This window comes from Cygnus atratus, chromosome 2 (assembly GCF_013377495.2).
Source record: "Cygnus atratus isolate AKBS03 ecotype Queensland, Australia chromosome 2, CAtr_DNAZoo_HiC_assembly, whole genome shotgun sequence".
NCBI classification, from domain to species: Eukaryota; Metazoa; Chordata; class Aves; order Anseriformes; family Anatidae; genus Cygnus; species Cygnus atratus.
Window position 1 is genome coordinate 9,569,305 of NC_066363.1, and position 19,580 is coordinate 9,588,884.

Consider the following 19,580-nt stretch of genomic DNA (forward strand, 5'->3'; position numbering starts at 1 on the left):
CATACACTAGCATCTGAGCAGGCTGACAATTGAACTGGGTGGATACTTGGTCCAAATATACTATTGGCAGTTCCAGGTCCGGATGTAAAAACTGGCACATCCTCATACTTGGCCGAAGTGTGATAGTCTCCACCTGTTTCAATATGTAGAATTAATTGAAATAGCACAGCTCCTTTTTCTTGCATCCAGCTTAATTTGTAATACATGAAAGGAATCCTCATCCTGTGTTTTCTGTGGATCCATTTTAAATTCTTCCTATTATGTATTATATATACAAACTTTCTTTGTATTTCTGCTGCTGAAATGAGTTTCCTTTCTCTGTAAAAACACATTTATTAGGTTGCTTTGAAAACTTTTGTATAATTGCTTACTAATATGTACTTTGCATGTGTGTACAAAACTGACTCACTTGGTAATAATTCACCCAGGGCAACAAATTTCCTTCGACTTCAGCTTTGGCCAAAGTAGCACAAAATACTTAATAACAACAAAGGTTCCTAATTTTACTAAAGGTTTTACAACATCGAACATGCAGTGGAATGAGATAGCTGTCAAAAATGAGTACTGTATGATTAAAAGTACAATTTCTTCACGCATGAGGGATTGATTTTGATTGTCTGGGGACACCACCCAGTTTAAAACAAACCACCTCCAGTGGTTTGAAAAAACTAAGATGGAGTTCTTGAACCTGCTGTGTCACTTACTCTTTCCTGCTCTGCTTCAAAGTTCATTGGTAGAATACAATAACTTCGTGATGCTTTTCCTTGGTGCAACCTCTTTTATGTCTCTGTGCATGGCAGTAATTTCAATGCAATACACTAACATAAGATTCTCTTTGCATGGCAGCTACCCTTTTACTTTGCTTTATGGAAAAAATTTAGTTTTTTGCCTTAGAATGCTTCACATTTTAAAATTGTTGCAGCTATTGTATTTCTTAGTTCTTAAAAGACTTTCTATGTTGAATCACAGATGTTTTGTGGTATAAGAAAGAAAGCTCTGCTAAGTGTACCTAGCATTCGTAAGACATCCTGTATCAGCTTGTGATTAATGGACTGTGTCTTCAAATGCTGAAGACAAGACTTGGAAAAGACTTTAAAAACCAAAACAGCCTCTAAACAAGCCCAAGGTTTTTATGCTTCTCTGTCAGTATTCGTGTCTGGCCGTTTTGTTTGCTTGCCTCTAAGTGTTTTAGCTCTAGGTGTAAGTGGAGGCTTGTCTGTGTTGCATTTAGGTGTGGGATTGCCCAGTGATAAAGGAAGTTAGATTTTTTTTTTTTTCGAAACCCAGACTCTGTTCCTGAATCTGCTTCTGTTTGGAAAGTGAGCTTGTTTCCTACTTTGCCTTAGTTTCATCTGTGCTTGTAAAAAGATTTGTCTACCTCGAAGTTGGTTGTTGGCATTTCACATGGTGTTACAGTTGTATGGTGCTTATGACCAGGGAACTTTTCAAAAGCACTCTGTAGGAATGCAATCCCTTACTTTAACTTAGTATTAGAATTCTTGTTAGCCTTTCGGGGGAAGCATTTCAAAAGTGCTTTTGGAAAACCTTTCTCTTCGGTCCTGATGTCTTGGAACTTAAGCTTATTTTAAGTCAGTGATCTCACAGGGTGGTTGCAATACAGACATCAGTGACCTGCTAGTGAACTGTAACCTGGGCTTGGAAACTGCTTTTTTTGACATGAGAGCTTTTTTTATACTGTCTGTTCTCTCTGGTCTGGTTTACTTTGGGACTGAATTGTGACTTCAAACTTGTTTTACATAGTACTAAACATAGATAGTTTGGGTTTTCTTCTTGTTATTGCTTGTCTTCAAGTGGTGGTTAAGTAAAAAGCTTTTTATCTTTCACCCAAAATGCTGAAATGGTCCTTATGCTGCATTAATGTTGGAACCAAGCAAGTTTACTTTGTTGCAAACTGTACCTTTGGAATTCTTAATTGTAGTGGATCTACTGCTTGATCAGACTTCATCGTTCAGTGAAGGGCGCTACTGAAAAGTTAGAGCAGAAAATGGTTGTTTTATACCATAAGCTCTGATTTTGAGATGTTACTGTCAGGAAACAGAAAATGAAAACAGGAAAAAAAAAAAATGCTGTGACCATGTGACCTATAACTCTGAACCCACGTGAGCTGACTGCTGATTCAAACTCATTGAAACTTCTCTGAAAACTAACCTTGCTCTGGCAGGCTTCCTGCTGGATTAGGTATTATCTTACCTACAGCAGCTGGTAGGAAGTTAATTGAAAACCCTCCGTGAGTACTATATCGCCTGTCATGCTTACCGTGTCTAAAATACATGCGGTAGTCTGGATGTGGTAGTATCTAAATAGGATGTCTTGGGGTGAGGCAGATTGCACTGCTGGCCCAAGTGCTAATTATCTTCTGCGTAAAGGGAGCTGAAGTCTTCTGCTTGAGCAGATGTCAGCTTCAAAATGTAATGGCGGGGATTAAACTATGTTTTATTCAGAAGGTAAATAAAAAGTTTTATTAAAAGGATGTCATTTAGTGGAACTGTCTCTTCATTTTTCTGGCATTTCAAATAATGCTGGCATTTGCAGTATTACGGGTTCATTTTGAAAATCAGAAATAACTTTTGAGCTTTACTTAAAATTGACAATCAGGAGAATGTATTTTGGAGGCTTGCAGTAATAACTCTTAATACTTTAGTTTGCTCTGTAGCTTATCCTTTCTACTGAATCACAGATGAGAGCTCTTTCAGTGCAGCCAACTTTGAATGAAATGTCATAGAAAAAGGGAAAAAAAAACAACTGTAGCTGCAGGCTCACGGGCACTGAGAATAAAGATGAATGCTTTCATAAAACTTGAATGTTAATTCTGACAGGTTAAATATTAACGCTTAGACTGGGAAGATTACAGTAAGGATGCTTGTCTTTCATCTGGTAATAGCAAATGGCGTGGTACGTTCAGACGGCTTCAGTTCCTCCTTTTATTGAATGTTGAACATCAAATGTGAAATCTGCATTGTTTCCCGTTTGTTAAAAATAAAAAAAAAATTGAATGAGTTAATAGTATGGGTGAGGAATGCAGCTTGTGTGACTGGTCAGAAAGTTCAAATTTTGAAACACGTGTTCCTGATGGCCAGAAGAGAGTTATAGAGAGAGTTATTTTGGTTCTGTCTGTAACCTCGTCGCCTGAAGCTGTTACCGAAATAGCTAAAGATGCAAAGCAGCAGATTTGGAATGAAGTTCTTCTGTCTCAGCTGTAGTCACGAGCTTGATTGAAATTTGAGGGGAGTTTACCTGGAGAAGAAAAAAATCATATGCCTGCAGAAGCTTTAACACATCTGGTAGAGAAGCTGGGCAGATCAGTGGTCTTTCAGGTTTTTTTTCCCAGAAGTATGTGAAGTGTCTGTGGTGATCATTGTAACTGATGCATGGAGTAAGGTTAACTTGCTTATTTATCAGGCATTTGCTTAACTCACCACAGCCACCTCTGGCAAACTTCTTTCATGTAGGTAGAGGCTGCCCTTTACTCTGAACAAAAACCAGTACAGAAACTAGCTGCATTTGTCATGCAGTTGTGATAGTTGTCTTACTCAGCAGGAGAGTTCTGCTGTTTGCCTGTGTGAGAGTACATATTCTGCAGCAAGTTTCTGTCTAAAGCAAGCTAGACTATGGATGTTTATAAATTGTTTTGGACTTACCTATGAAACAATTTCATAGGAGGCAAAAGGAGAAAAACCACATGCCAAAGCTCAGCATTTCCTCCAGTCTCTCTTATAGGATTGTAGGACTAGACATTTTTTCTTGAAAAGACTCTGGCCAGGCTTTCCTTAATAATACTACTTCTCACCAGATTACACTTCTTTATCTTCATTTATTTGGACATGCCCTGTTAAGTACTTAGACACCTCCCAGAATTAGTCTGCTAATCAGTACGTACATTTCTTATTACTGCTTGCCATCAGTACCTTGATGGTAAGGATCTGATCGTATACTGAGCTTCAGTAAAGGAGATTTTTTTAATTCTTCCATACAAACTGGGAGGTGAATGTTCAGGAGAGTAGCTGAGAGCTGGAAATTCACTTCGTTGTTTTGCTTTCATCTGGTATTGCTTGCAAGCTTGGGTAGTGTTCATGAACTTCTAGGCTTCAGTCTTAGATGTAGCTACAGAATGGGACTGAAAATGTAGAAGATTTTTCTCTCGGGAAGATTCATCTTCAGATTTTGAAAACAGAGCAGCCATCAAAGTCTTCCTTTCATTAAATACCTTGAGTGCTACTTCCATCTTTGCTTGGCTTCTGTGGTTTAGCTCCAAGAAGAAACGTGCTTGTTACGGACAATGCTGCTTCATAATGTAGCTTGCAGGGCATGAAACCAGTAAGGGAGAAGCAGGAAACCAACCCAGCCTGTTCTGTGCTGTTGGTGTAAATTCCAAGGACTTTTTCCTTCATTTGGCTGTTGCCTTTCCTCTTAAGAAAACATGATCACAAATTACCGCAGTCGATCCAGAAGCTGTGGGCATTTGCCCACATCTCCTGTTCACCTGACCCCTTCTCTGCTGGCTAATGCTGGGTGCTGCTGCACAGGCTGGTTCCCCTGCCAGGGCAGGAACAGGAGGTGCTTCTGCAGCCCGAGGATGATGTGCCAAACCCTAGTTTGCTTTAAAAAAAAAAAAAAGTACAACAGTAAGAATAAACTGCTATTAAAGTTTGCCTTGTTTGGAAGAAGAGCATAAACATTTGTGTAAGGCTAGACAAATTCAAGTGAGAAGATAAACGTACATTTTTTAACATGAGTGATTAACTGTTGAAAGAAGCTGCCAAGAGGAGTGGTTCCTCCAGCATTTGGTGTCTTAAAGACTATCTTTCTGAAAAATATGATCTAGTAAGAAGCAAGTGTTTGGGGTCTGCATAGAAGTAACAGAAAACTCAGGTGGCTGGGTTGCAGATTGAGATGGAAAGGTGCAATGTCCTTCAGACCTTTCTTTCATAGGGTCTGACTTTGCATGATTGTCTTTTTCCCTCCCTCCCTATGGGTTAACATTAATGTTTATAACATCTTTATTTTGGTTTTGAGACCAGGGGATGCTTTAGTGATGAAGGAGTTCAGGGGAGGGCTGGGGCTGTGTGTGGAGATCCCTTCCTTGTCGGGAGTTGCTGTAGAGCCAGGGAGCTGGGAGGACAGGAGACAACACGTGCATCCAGGGCACAGATAGTGTGTGATGACTGTTGACCTAAAGCATCCACTTTGGGATGTGTAGGTGACAAGAGAGGAATTCAAGTGGGAGAAGATGTTCCGAACCTATTAAGGTAAGTAGTTGCTTTATTGTAGTGGACAAATTGGGTGTCCGGTGACAAAGAGGAAACCAGGGCAAGGGCCTTGATGACTGTCCCAGGGAATTGGCTTTGGAATTGCCATGAGCCCTTGCATGTCTCCTCTCTCTTCTCACCAAAAACAGACTGCAGAGCTTCAGAGCGCCTCGTTTCGGATCCTGAGATGAAAGCTAAGAGGTTAACGTCATGTTATGACAAAGATTCGTTTGGCAGACTGGATTGTTCGTTTGAAAAATGCGGGCAAAGTATTTACAATTCTAAGCTTTTATTTTTAGTGCGTGTTAAATCTTAAGTGGACAGCAATATGTGTGTTTTGAAGTTCAAGTTACTACGATGAAAAAGAGCTGGCTTTTGGTTAATTGAGTTGGTTTTGGTAGCGTGCTAAATACCTAAGGGTACTTTATGTCAGAAAAAAAATACCTCTACAGGAAACTACCAGAGAAGTATCTCCTACGGGGCTTATATACATGAAAAAAACCTGTCTGTAGACACTTGGGTTTTGAATATACTGCATTTGTTAATATTCATTTTTAATCAAATTTATTTCTGAGAGACGCGTGTGGACAGGCAAGCTCCTGGAATTCTAACTCAGCAGCATTTGGGTCATAAAACACATCTTGGAACAAAATCTTAAAACTTACGCTGTTGCATGGCAAAATCATGCTGTTTCTGTAGGTCCTTCCTAATTTTCTTGGGAAGGTACCCTGCTCGGAGAGCGCTGTAACTCTTGAACTAAATCTTAGTTCTTCTACAGTCAAATTAACCTTATTTTGAGATTTAAATATTCAGTACTTATGATAGCTTTTGTGAAGCCTCCTTTCTGTACAAACTGTGAAAACTGTAAGGGTTTCCCCTTGCTGATTAAAAACCAGACTCAGGGCATTGCAGCTTCACCAATGTAGAAATAGCTGTAGCAGCCTGGAAACTTGTTAACTGAAAAGCAAAGCTTTAGTAACCTGGAAACTTGTTAATGGTAAAGCAAATAATTGTACGTGCCATACTGCTCAGCCCTTTCCTGGCTTAAGAGTAGACCTGGAAAGAAACCTTTCTATCCTTGAGGTATATAGCCAGTGTGCACCTTGGGTTTGTGGACTATTTGTTAGCAGAAAGCCACTTCAAAACCACTTACTTTTTAAAAGTGTCAAGCTGTAATTTGTTAAAGCAAAATAATTGTATCCATATTTTCCAAGGAACTTGAAAAATTGTTGAGTTATATCCGGTAGAAAACCTATTTCAAAGTTAGGAAATGCAATTCTGTTCTCTGTGCAGCTCAAGGGGACTTGAGTTGGGTGTTCAGGTGTTCTTAGGCAAAACAACAATTCATCCAGGGAATACGGGTTGAACATGACTAAGTGGATTATAGTTTATTTACCACTGCTAAGGAAAAAGAAAATTAGGTATACTTTACTATGCATGTTCTTTCTTATGTTTCAGGTGTGATATCAATGCCAGCTAATACTACAGGGTATATAACTTAGAATATCTGTTGCAAGGAGGACAATAAAAAGAAATGTAAGTCATTTCCAAGTATTTCTAAAACACTGGTAATGACTGATTTTTTGATCTATTCTGAAAGTATTATCCCAGAAGAACTGGAAGATAGCTCTGTTTGAAAGGTTAAAAGAAAGTTGAGTAATTTGTCTTGAGCCCTACTCTTAGTATTTTTGTAGTGTTTTGTAATTTTAACTACTCAAATTCAGTGGTTGCAAGACAGAGTTATAAGTGTCATACAATAGGAGGTAAATGTAAGTGCTTTCTCATGCAGCGAATAATCTAGAAGATAATTCTTATATTAAGGAATGATTACAAGAAGCTAAATTGAGGGAAATAAAACATTTCTTAGAGGAGACACAGGTGTTTGAGCTTTCCTACTCCTGATGAACAAAATCAAGAACAAAAGATTCTTTGAGTATTCAGCTGTAGTTTCCACTCTTCCCTCTCCTTTACCAGTTGCTCTGAGATCATGTGTGTGCTTTGCTCCTTGAAATGTTTGTATAAAAAGATGACTAGATCCCTGGTAACTGTTTTCATAGAATAAATCACGAAGCTGAGTGCCTAAATATGCTATGTATTCTGTTGCAGAGGAGGTTCCTCTTGCCCTGGACAGAATAGTTTCCAACTGCAGAAAGCCTTTCTTTTTCTTTTTTTAAACAGGAGGTAGGGGTGGGTGCGTTTCTGCCTTACGCCTCCCAGCCTCTTCTGTAACAACTAGCCATTCATTCACGTCTGCTCCAGATTCAGCTAACTCCTGTGTTTTCTGGGTGTGGTGGTAAAATTCCCCAAATTATGGGCGTCTCAGGTGCTGTGTATGGGCCTGTAAATGGTGTATAGCCAAGTCAGCACTTGAAGTGCAGCTTTAATGTAGATTAATGATATATTACTAATAAAGGTCAGAGCCTCTCCAGTTTTATGGTTTTTTTTTTTGGTGATATCTTTCCTTAAAGCATACAGATTTTCACTTGAGATTGTGATGCGTATAGACATTGAGGTCTAGCAGTGCTTTCTTTTAAACTGTAATCGGGGACTTGTCAAGTGTCTTTGTGGTACAGGCGTGGGTTTATTTCTCAGTTCATCTCACTGGAAATTCACTGTCTGAAGACTTCCCTTAACAGATCTGTCTCCCAGCAGGTGCTGGCTCTGTCGGTGAAGTTACAGCATTGTGCGTCGTAGGGGGTTTTTCAGCCCAGTATTCTTGAGTTGGCAACTTTTTCTTTGGAAAAACAGTCATTAATTCTTTTATTTAGTATTTTAAAAAATTACTGTAAAAGGAAATTTGTTTCTGTAGAATTACTACACTGTGTCCAATGCCCAGAGTTCAGGCAAGGTCAGAATTTTAATTGGAAAGTGATAAAATGTTCTCAAAAGTGCAAAATCTGGGGCTTTTTCTGTCAGTTGCCAACTTGCATGCATGTAAATCTGTGTAAATGTCAGTTTTCTGTTGTGCATCTGTTTTGGGTTTCCTTTTGATACAACAGTGTGACTGCAGTATGCTTGCAGCTCTGCAAAGTGAACAGCAGTGACTTTACAGAGCCGAGGAGAAATGCTGTAGCATAAATGAAGTTTGACATCTTAAAACTTAGTCAAACTTGGCAAGTGTTTCTGAGAAGGTTTTGAGTTTGCTGGTGTTCAAGAGGGAAGGGGATTAAGTTTGCTGGATGCTGTGCTTTGGTTTGCTAGTTCTACTGAAGTGCCTTTGTAGTTGAAACAGTTTTGATGATGTTTTTTTTTCTTCTCAAATATTTATTCCACTGGTATATAGTGAGTCAGCTGTCGAAGTGACTTAAATATTTGGAAAAGCTTTCGTTGCCATTGCAGAATCGCAGGAGGTGCGCGTACGTCCGTAAGCTAGGTGATGCTGAGCAGCAGCTAGTTCCGACAGCTGAAGGTGGTGAGTTGTTCTCCTGGCGTGCGGCCTCAGCGTGGGTGTGTGGCTTCCACGGGAACACCCACCTCTGCACCGAGAGCTCGTGGGCGATCGGCCGTCCTGTGTGTTCCCCTCTGGAACTTGGCGTTCTCCAGTGTCCCTGCCTTTATTGTGCTTCTTCTGCCTTTATGGTGCTTCTTCAGCACAGCCCTGCCCCCTTTTTTTTTTTTTTTTTTTTTGCTTTGGCCTCAGGGATTGTGGTCAGAAATGGTTGTCATTGCGCTTTGTGCTCCATCCCATGGATCCCAAAGGTTTGATAAAGTGAGATGGTAGAGAAAAGGCAGGTGGGATGGCATTGGACCATGAACAGCCATCGCTCCGTGCTGGGGTTGCTGTGGCACCTCTACCTCTCCACTTGGGTGGCCTTGCCAGGAGTTGCATGGCTGCGTTGCATGTGCTGAGCAGATGCCAACATCAATGTTTGAACTTCTACTTCTGCTTCAAAAGCTCACAAAGCCCTCTTGGTAAAGCATCCTCTCTTCCCACTGGATCTCTTCAGAAGCAGCATCTAAAATGACCGATGATACCGTTTCCAGGCACAAAAGATAATTGTAAGTATTGTTATTGTTGGATTATAGTGGTGTTTCTGGTTTGGTGTTTGTTACTTTTAGCTGAAAGTTTTAATTTTTGTGCTTTCCACTCAAGGGTTGATTTGGTCAGGGCTTCGGTTCAAGCAGTATGCACAGAGCAGTTCCTCCTTTCTGTGTATATAAATAATTGCTTCTAATTTTGTGTATATTTGTTTACATGTGTAAGTTGATGTGTATCAGTGTTTATTATTGATAGGCCTTTGAAAAAAACCTTGTATTCCTTAAACTACGGTGGTTTTAAGGCACAGGTTGAACAGCTTAACGTTGGGGTTAAAAGAAGATTGTTTGGAAACTTTGAGATTTCCTTGATGAATTGGAGATGCTGAACAGCAAAAAGTGGTGCAGCTTGGGAGTGAAGGCACCTGTGAGGTCTGGGTGCTGGTTCCTAGTTAAATATTTAGCTAAAATTAGTATTGAAAGTCAACTTGCAGCAAGATGCTTTTTTTCAAATTCAGACCTCTCATTAGTGTGTCATTATCGAGCAGGAATGCCAGCTAATTGCTTGGTGTTCTTTGTTGTCAGGAAGATGTCAAAAATGGGATTGGGTTTTGTGGTGAAGGTTCATAAAATGCTTCTGAAACCTATTGAGCTGTCAGACTTCCTGTTGCCAGGAGCATGTGACATTTTCAGTGTCAATTTAAAAGGTTCTGGTATTTTTGTATGTGTGCCTCTGTTAAATCAGGGATGTGTGCAGGCACTGGGAGCTGGAATTTCCTTGCCCCTGTCCTAGTAATGGATGAGAAATGAATTGCACTTCGAGGGATATAACGTATTTTTTTTATAATTGTATGTGAAACCCTTGGTGTCATAGTTAAGGCTCAAGGTGTGAGGGAGAATATTTTTCAAATGATTAACCTGAAAAGATGAGAGTTTATAAACTGAACAAGGGCAATGCAATATAAGACAGGGAAGCTGCCTCACGTCTGCAAGACTTCAACAGCTCTAATAGCCACTTGATCAGAATACAAACTTGGCAGTCTTGTGCGCTTGCCAAATTACTATGGAAGTGTTGACAAAACAGCCGTGGAAGTCATTCATCACATTTTTGTGAAGTCACTTGCAAGATTCTTTTTTTCATTTAATTGCATGGGTTTGCTTTTTATATAAAATCTATCTCTTACAGCAATCTGGGTTTGCTGTGCATTAGGTCTCTGAAGATTGATTTAAACCTGGTAATCAGTAGAAAAAAAAAAAGTAACAACTGATTTACAAACTGTGGCTTGTTCTGAACTGCCCCGGAGATGCTCCTTGTAGTGAAGGCTGCTAGCAGAGATAAAGGACCTCATCTTGAGGCCTTAATAAAACCAAACGAGTTAAAGATCGGTCTGTTGCAAAAATAGAAGAGCAGTTTTTCTGTGTTTGCTGTCTGAAGAGTTGTGTAATTCGCTAGAAGCCGATGTTACGACTCACCTAGCAGCGGTCGCTCCTAGGAGGGCTGAAGGCAAGGTTGTCTTCGGGGGAGCGAAGGGGCCTTTCCACCCGGGAGGGTCTCCAGCCCAAGCGAGAGGTGCAAGCGCTGTGTCCTGAAGCCTGTGCCCTCCGTCAGGGCACCGAGGGGGACACCGGACCTGTGACAAGATGGTGGCTGCAGACACTGGGCAGTGTGGCATGGACTCCAGAGAATGGCACAGGCCTTGTGTTTCTGCCATGCCAGTAGAAGGCCCCGTGTGCCTGGTGAGGTGACCCTGGGCAGCTGGGGAGCAGGCCAAGGCCGGTGGCTGTGTGGTTGTGCTGCTCTGTTTGTTCTTTGTTGCCTCCAGCAGTGAACGTTGCCTTGCATCGCTGAGGGCTGGTTGTTTGTTTTTGTGTTGCGCTTCAAAATCCAGTTTCAAAGTGAAACCCAAGTTGTGGAGGTGAAGCCTGCCAGGGTTTTCGCCTGAGGCTGAATTCTGAGGGGCTGTGTGAGAGAGGGAGATGGTTGCTGTGGTCCGCATCTCATCTTTATGTTGTGTAGGGACTGTGCTGGGGAGAGCTGCCCTGGGAGCAGCAGCCCCTAGTGCCACTTCTGAAGAAAACACTGAAACTTAATAAAAATGCAGTATGATTTGAAGGAAAATGCGGTGGAGATATGAGGTGACCCAGCAGCGAAGTGGGAATAGATTGAGTCCTTGAAGTCACCTACGTTGTCTCTGGGTTTATTTGGCCTGAGAAGTATAGAAAGCATCATCTTTTCAATAATCTCAATTTTTTTAAATCAAGTCCCTTTGTTCAAACTCTGAGGTTGGAATCTTAATTTATGTTTACACATGTCAAGCTGAGAAGCTCATTCCTCACTCTGCCTCCTTCCAAAATTCTTGCCACGATGAATAAGGTTTCTTTGTGATGAAGTCTCTTACCTTTAATAAAATTCACTTTGAGCAGCAGCATACAAATGGGTTCATCTCTCTGCCTACTGGAAGCGTGAGGATTCGTGTCACCCGCTGCTGTTTGCCTTTCCCACATCCAGAATTTTAAGATGAGAGCAGTTGTATAAGGCATACGGGGCAGAGAGCAAAATGGCTCTGCAGAGGCTTGGGCATGCTATGGCCACAGTTTTCTCTGTCCTCAAACTTCATGTAGGGCCACTGGGCTTTAAAAGATGTCTGAGGGGTACATTTTGGCAGTGAGGAGGTAAATCCAGGCTCTTGTGTGTCTGTCAAGCTGCAGCGTTTGGTGCAGTCAAACAGGAGTGGCTGTAGCAATGGATGGCACCCCAGTCTGTCAGACGACATTTCCTTTCAAAATACCTCCTTGCAATGCTGCCACAATTAGCATATGGCATACACTTACTTAATTTTCCCAATTTGTTGCAGATTGATGTATTGTTGTGGTGAATCATCCCTTCTGAAATAGCTTGATGTGCTGGGAGTGCAGGATTCGTGTTCGGGCAGGGCTGAGGTACGGGACGTAGTTGGGCGAGGGGGGTGTAAAATACCGACGGCAGCTTGTCAGAGCGCTCACGGGTGCGAGAAGTCCTCCCATTGCCTCCGGTTGCTGGTGTCAGCAGCAGGAAAGGGGCAGCGGGGTGCTGCGGGCGTGGAGCCGCAGCGGGGATTCCCCTGCCCTCGCCTGTACCGGGAGCACGGGTGGTGCAGGAACAGGCTGAGCTGGCGCGGGAGGAGCAGAAACACAAGTAGCAAGTCCACTGCCAGCTTTTAAAGCCAGAAGGGCAGAGGATTGCTGTGTGTGTTAAGCAGAAACATGGAGCCCTGCCCTTTCCCAGATCCTAGGCGTGCTGCAGGCATGGCTCTGCCGGGACAGAAATAGAAGTGCAATGTTGGCTTCATCAGTCTGTCCTTCGCCGCATCTCCCATTCCCTTTTTTTCCATCACTAACCAGTGACTTCACCACCACCTCCCCATGCTTTCTCCTCTCACTGTGAACTTTTTTTTTTTTTTACCTCTCTCGGGAAATGGGCATGAGCCTGGCTCCCACAGCAGAGGAAACAGCAACAGCCTGGGAAACCCTGCACAAAATCCCCAAAGTTACAAAGTGAGCATGGGCAGGTGTAGGAGCAGGTACGTGCTTGAGCCCGGTGATGCTGCAGGCAAGGCTTTACAGCTGTTACCCTGGCACAGGCTGCGAGATGGGAGAAGGACGAGGTGGGACATCCCAGCCAGTGTCTGGAGAGGGCATTGATGGAGAGCCCACATGTTTAGTTCTTAACCGGCTGAGCACTCTGGCACCGCTTCAGCTAAATATTTCCCAGCGCTTTGCATGGAGGATGTCTGTCGCCACAGCAAACCATCAACCTCTGGGTGCTCTCTTTGAATATAACAGCGGCACTGAGAGGTGGGCAGTTGCTCTGGAGGAAAAAATGATTATCGGTAACTGGGGAAAGCCACCATTTTGTGCGAGATGACTCTAAATGTTGTCCTCCATCCGGTACTTCAGCTGATAAACTCCAGGGTTGAAGTAAGCTCCCTTTATGGTTTTTAGAAACTCTGCCCCAGCAGTGATGGTGCAGATTCTGCAGCTGTTGCGGCATTCCCCGGATAGTTTCGGAATGATTTCAGGCTCTTTTGGCTTCACAGACTAATTGCATTTTTTTTTTTAATCAGTAAATTTTAAAATGGCTGCTTTTCCTCATAAGCACCGTATGAAGTTGCAGGAGGGAGATCTTTAAAGGCTTTCACTGTCAAACTGAGGCAGCAACATTTGCTGGAGACAACTTGGTGAAAATTTCCGTTTCTCTCGAGTCCGACAAACCTGACGAAGCGTGTGCTGAGGTGGATTTTATAACTCGTGCTGTTAAGTGCTGCAATATTAGTGTTTCCTGGCATTTAGCAACAAGTTCAAGAACAATGAATCAAAAGAACTTTCCCAACATAGCCTCCGGTACCGCGGAGGGAGCGTTTTCATGGCTGAGAGCGTTGCTCAGGATTTCAGGAGGGGGTGTGTGGGTGTGTGTGTGGGTGTGCACACGCGGCGTTGGAAAATACTTGCCTTCTAATAGTGAGCATCCCCCGCTCCCAATAGAAATGAAAGAAACTGAAAGTAAGCTGCAAGTCTGGTGCCCCAAATTGGACCGCTTGTTTTGCTGTAGTTGCTTGTTCTCCTAGTGTTTTGTCTGTGCTGTATGATACTTGATGTGGTGCTCCTAAGAGAAGGAACGAAAGAAGCAGGTAATCCCCAGGAGAACTTCAGGTTCCTCCGAAGCACCAGGTTTCCCAGTAAGTGTCTGACCTCAGTCTCAGAAGAAGCCTGCTATCATCTGCTGAGGTAAATATTAATACCGGAACTGTTGTAACAGTGGAAAAAGTTATCAGGACAAAGATCTTATCCGCAGGTTGTAGCGCTAGCGACAGATAAAGGTATGTAAGTGGTGACTTTTTGTTCTTTGGGTGGCTCCTGGAGTCCTGGAGCTGAGTCAGGAGCAGCTCCGGTGCCCTCCGCAGGTGAGGGGCAGGTTCCAGGGCCTTGTCCCAGGAGGAAAGACCGGGCAAGCCCGGCTCTTTTCATTCGCCCTCCTTTCTTGCTGTTAGTCAGAAGCAGTAGCAGCACACACTAAAACCATCCCAAACACTTTTGGTAAATGTTGAGCCCTCTCTGGAAGCAGAGTTACGGTGTCATGCCCTGCGAGCACGTGGCTTCACATCAGCAGCCCTCAAGAATGAAGTGTACGTGAATCACCTCGTGTCTGGAGGTGCTAGAAAGGCACTCAAACACTTTGAAGGCCATCATTCAAGAAAGTTTTGAACAGAGGAAGCTTCTTATAAGTCACAATACTGGCCGGAGCTTTCCTTCAGAGAAGATGTGAACCAGTTTGTCTGCTTTTTGTTTCCTAACGCAGGAAAAAATGCTTTTTTTTTTTTCTTCATTAGGCACGTAAGAAAATACCATGCAAATAGTAGGCCTCCTGTACAGGAACCACCAAGGCCTGGCTTCCTTTTGCACAGGAAGCGATGGTAAATTTTAATATGTGGTTCAGGATCCTCAGGATGTTTACCCTGATTTGTTCTGCATGTTTCTGTTAATTACTATCTTGCCATTAATTACTGCTGATTTCTGGTATAATTCAGTTCGATTCCAGATAGCCAGGATATGTGCTAATATTAATTAACACCGTGTGAGGATGCAGTCATTGTAAAAAGTGGGTTTAGTACAGACATTACCTATTTGGTGGGCAGAGCTGACCCATTTTAGAACCTTTTACACAGGTTTTGGCATCATCAGACTTTTTAGCATAGGTCATTAGACATGTTTAAAAAGTAACACAGTCATCAATAAAAAAGCTTTTAATTGCTGTGGTACCCCACTGCTGAGGGCACCAGCTGCTCCCATTTCACAGATGAAAACACCAAGTGCTTTGAAGCACTTTTGAATACATCATGTGCTTTGAAGGACATGCAAATCCTGGGGTTGAGCTGACAGAACCCACCCCAAATTGTTAGTTATAGCCCATATTTTAAGCACTTGAAATCAGCCCATGTTATAAACCTCTGGGGCTCAGGTGTGCAAGCAAATGGGTGTAGAAGCATGCTCCCACCTGTGCAGGGCTGCTTTTTTACCAAGTGCTTGGTGTCTTACCTGTCCCATCTCAGCCGGACTGTCATCTGCCTTGCCCTTCTGACGCTCCTGTGCTACTCCTGTGTGTTATTTCCATGTTCCAGGAGTGAATACGGGTCCCTCGGCTGTGTCTGGTGGCTCCCCAAAAGTGTCCACCCGATCCAGGAATCGTGCTCTCACTTTGCTTTAAACACGAAATCCACACGTTACTGAATAAGTAGGAGTTGGCAGTGACTTTTCTGATAACGTTTCCCCTCGTGATAGGCAATGTTGCCCTCTGCTGGTTAATGACAGGTTAAAGGATCCCTGCCTTCCCCGCTCCAGCAGCAGCATTTTGCTGTGACAAGCAATTTTTCACCCTCGGGGTCTTATTTGATGTCCTACAGTTGTGGAGAACATCACAGCTTGCCTTTGATTTCTTTTTCCCCAGAAGCTCCTCTTCATTTGGGAGCACCTGGTGCACCTGAAAACCAAACTTTAATTGCTGGGTTAAGAGTAGTAATTCAGAAACCCTCCTTTTCAGAATTAACCCTGAGAAGTACGACTTCTCCGAGCCAGTTTAGCAAGTGAAGTAACTGCAAGGCTTTTAATTAATATCGGCAGCAGTGAATCAGGCCTTCTGCTTGCGGCCGTAAGGAGCTGTCCCCTGCCCTGTCCTGGTTCGTGTGGCGCACAGGAGCTGGCTGCAGGGGCTGGGCCGGGTTAAAAATAAGCTGTGGAAAGAGCATTATTTTTAACTCGGGTCGGTCCCAGCCGCAGGGCTGCACATGAGGGTGAGCTGGGTGGGGGGACAGGACGTGAGGGCTGTTTGGAGCAGCCCCATCCCCTAAATTTGCTTTTCAAGCAGGTATTCTGCTTCTGAGCTCAGCTGTGGAGATCACAATGTGACACGACATGACCTGTCCTCCTCAGAGCCTTTCCCAGTACAAACATCAGCTCTGGCAAAGCTCTGGCAATGGTCCTGCACCTCTGGGGGTGGTGTCCTGTACGGCGGAGCTTTCCCAGGGTAAATGCCTTTCAAGTAAGGCTCAGCACCAGTTCATACAGCTGGCTTTATCCCGTCTGTTCTGAGTCCTTTAAGCATGAATATTTAGGTATGCAGAACAGGAGAAAATAGTTAATGCAAATTACAGCTTACCTGGCAGGGTGTACTGAAGGCACCATAAGAGGGAGGTGGGGGCTGGTGCTGTGCACAGCACCCGGCCTGATTCAGCTCCTGGGCCATGGCCAGTGTGATGTTATCGCACATGGCTACGCTGTGGTGCCGTCCTGCTCTCCTGCACCAAGAACAGGGAGAAACTTTGTGTGATTTTTTTTTTTGGGGGGGGGGGGGGGGTCTGTCTGTCGAACTGAAGCTTGTCCCAGCTTCAGGGGGAGATGAAAAATGGCTGCGTGGTGGGACTGAGGGGGATTGAGCCATGGGGGCTGCGCTGTGGATGGTGGGGACAGGCGCAGGCAGACCAGGAGCATGAATTGCTCTTGTGGGGGAAAACTGGGTCACATTGTAGTCTCACCCAAGTTCAAGAAGTATCTGTCTGCTGTGGATGCTGCAGCAGGTTTCGTGGCACGTGCTACTGATGAGGATAATGCTGAGGGCAGCTGGTTGGTGTAACGCTGGTTGGTGTTACATGGGTCAGCTCATCTTAGGAAAATGCTAATTGCAAATTGTTGGTGACAGAAGGTTAGGGAGCTTACGAGGAAAGGTTCAAGACAAACACTGGTTCCTCCCCAGTCCATGGAGTGATGTGGGGATCAGCTCTTGTGGGACGAGACAGAAGCCAGGCGAGCTCTCCTGGCTCTTCGCTCAGCTGCAGTTGAATTAACTGGGGAGTTGGGAGCACCGAGCGTCTTTCACTTCTATATACTTCATTGTAACTCAGACCCCAGCATTGAATGCTTGCTGGAAGATCTTTCCACCACTTCCATAGGCGCTGTGGTAACACAGCTCAGCTCGGGGAGCAGCTGGGCTCTGTGGGAGCACCCGATGGAGGCGGCGCAGGGCTGCAAGGGGCACGGCATGCGGCGATGCTCTCAGCCCGGCACCAGGGCGAGGGATGAGATTGTCTTGGATTCTTCCATTTTGAACTGTTCCTTTCATGCCGTCTGGATGAGACCAAAGCTGTTGAGATTGATCTTTAACACAGTTAGGAGTAATTTATCGGGGTGTGTGCAGAGCATCTGGTTTAATAGCTGTGTTAACTGTTTGTGGGTTTAATGGGAGCGGCTTTGCGATGCGCACGCAGAGCTCCAAGGCCTGCGATGTTTCTCATTCCTGCACCTGCTCACCTGTACCAAACTTCAGGCATGTGTTGGGCAAGACTTTGTACATCAGCAGGAAAGCAATGAAGTTTGGCTTTCCATGGGAAGGGAGGGGTCTCTCGTGCACTGCAGTTTGTTAGGACGTAAACACTGCTGTCTGGGTTCTGTATGCACAATGGCTGTATGTGGTTTTCCAATTCTTTTTTTTGTTTTTTATATTCCTGGCACTTTATAGGCTTCATCTTCATCGGTAGCATCAGACTGATACGTGCTTCAGTGCTGTTTGTGTAGCGTGCTGGTGGGAAACCCTATAACCTCTTAAGCGAGACTGGAAATGGCTACGAATTCGGCACCTGGCATCCCCTGAGCTTTTTCCTACCTGCTGCCTTTCCTAGCTGGAGCTCTGTGCCCCGTGCAAGGCAAAAAAAAAAACACAGCCAGCCAGTCTCTGGCTTCTTCCCTGAGGCCTCACGTTGTGCTGTGAAACGACTTTTTTAAAAAAATACTTTCCCTCCTCTTCCTCATGCCCTCAGAAGCATCTCCCAGGGTACACTTGCAAGGTAAAGGCGATGCAACCTATTTTCTTTGGAAGCGTCGGTGGTTCAGTGCGCGCCGTGAGGACGGTATTCCTGCTCGTTACTTACTGCGTTACGTGGTGCTTTTTCCATCCTCAAAGCATTTTCCAGCCATGAACTAAGAGCACATGCATTCACCCAAAGCACACGCCCCTGCCAAAGCGGCTGATGCCCGGCACATCCCAGGAAAAACTTCCTGAATGTGACACACCACTTTTGATGCAAACAAAATGACGCCGTATTTCATCAGCTCTATTAAAAGTACTTAAGTAATTGAATTAATGAAACTTTAAAAAGCCTACAAGAGACAAATCTGGCACACTTTTGTTTTTCTCTGTGTTTTCTTATTTTGCCCGTTGAATGTCATTGGTCAGCTTTTTTATTTGCGATCTTACCATTTGCTTCTCAACATGTGGTTTTGCTTGGTTTGGTTTTTGTGTTTTGGTAGCTGATTTCCTTACTTTGCAGCATCGGTACTGTTACAGTTTCTGCAGCAAAGGAAAGTGTCTTCATACTCATGATGTTTTGCAGAGTACCTCATCTTTCTTAATTTTTTTCCAGGCATTGGGTTTTTATTTGCATTGTGTCCATTCTCCTTTGCTGTGTGCGTCTGTCTTGCACCCTGGACTGTGCTAACCTTTGGTACCTTCAGACTGGTTTCCCATCTTCATTTGATCTTCCATGCTTCTTTACCACCCTTCCAGATACAGATGTCCAACATCCAGCCACCCTGAGCCCATGTTTGCTTTGTTTTCCTCTCCCTGTCCCTGTAGCCAGCTTAGCATGGGTAGTTCTCCCTCCATTCCCTACCTCCCTGCCTTGAGCAGGGCCAACCCTTCCTACACGGGTGGTCTAGGAGAGGTGGGACGAGCTGCCACTCCCTGACCAGGTGGGAATAGCATCCTGGGCAATGTCCTCAGCTTGCTCACCCTTCCTTTGGGAAAATGGGAACAGCAGCCCCAGTGATGTTGTATCCATCTGACTTGGTTTTTGACCCCAGTGTGGTGTGAGGCAGCTGATGGAGCCTTCTGCTCCGAGCACTCCCCCAGCTCCAGATGGACCAGGAGATAGGAGCAGGCACAGGACAGCCAGGGATGTGCAGCTGAATCCCTCTGTTTGTGTGGGCAGACAGCCAAGGCAGGAGTTCAGCGATGCCCCGTTTCCAGCCCAAATTTCTGTCGTTTCATGCTAACCTGTGGCACGTTAGACGCAGCTCACTTTTTCTCGCCTTCTTTGCTTTTTCAGGTGAGGCAGACGAAGAAGCCTTTGCCGAGGAGTGCAGACGGAGGGGACAGCACGCCCTGCCTTTCCAGCCCACCAACACTCGCCTGCTGAAGCCTCACAAGCCTGCCAGCTCCCCCAAATATGCCTATCATTATAATAGCGATGAGGTGGAAGAGCAAGATAGAAGCCGAGTTACAAGCAGCTTGGAGACCCCTTTTTATTTATCAGG

The 19,580-nt window shown here is 44.2% G+C and overlaps 1 protein-coding gene across 5 annotated transcripts in view; it reads left to right on the forward strand.

Annotated features, from left to right (window-relative positions):
- Window positions 1-19,580, forward strand: part of DNAJB6 (DnaJ heat shock protein family (Hsp40) member B6) — a 67,630-nt gene that overhangs the window by 30,324 nt on the left and 17,726 nt on the right. For all 5 annotated transcript variants that reach the window (XM_035564341.2, XM_035564333.2, XM_035564334.2 and 2 more), the window contains exon 9: window positions 19,373-19,579. In XM_035564341.2, the coding sequence (XP_035420234.1) occupies window positions 19,373-19,579 (207 nt within the window). The remainder of the gene's footprint in view (window positions 1-19,372; window position 19,580) is intronic.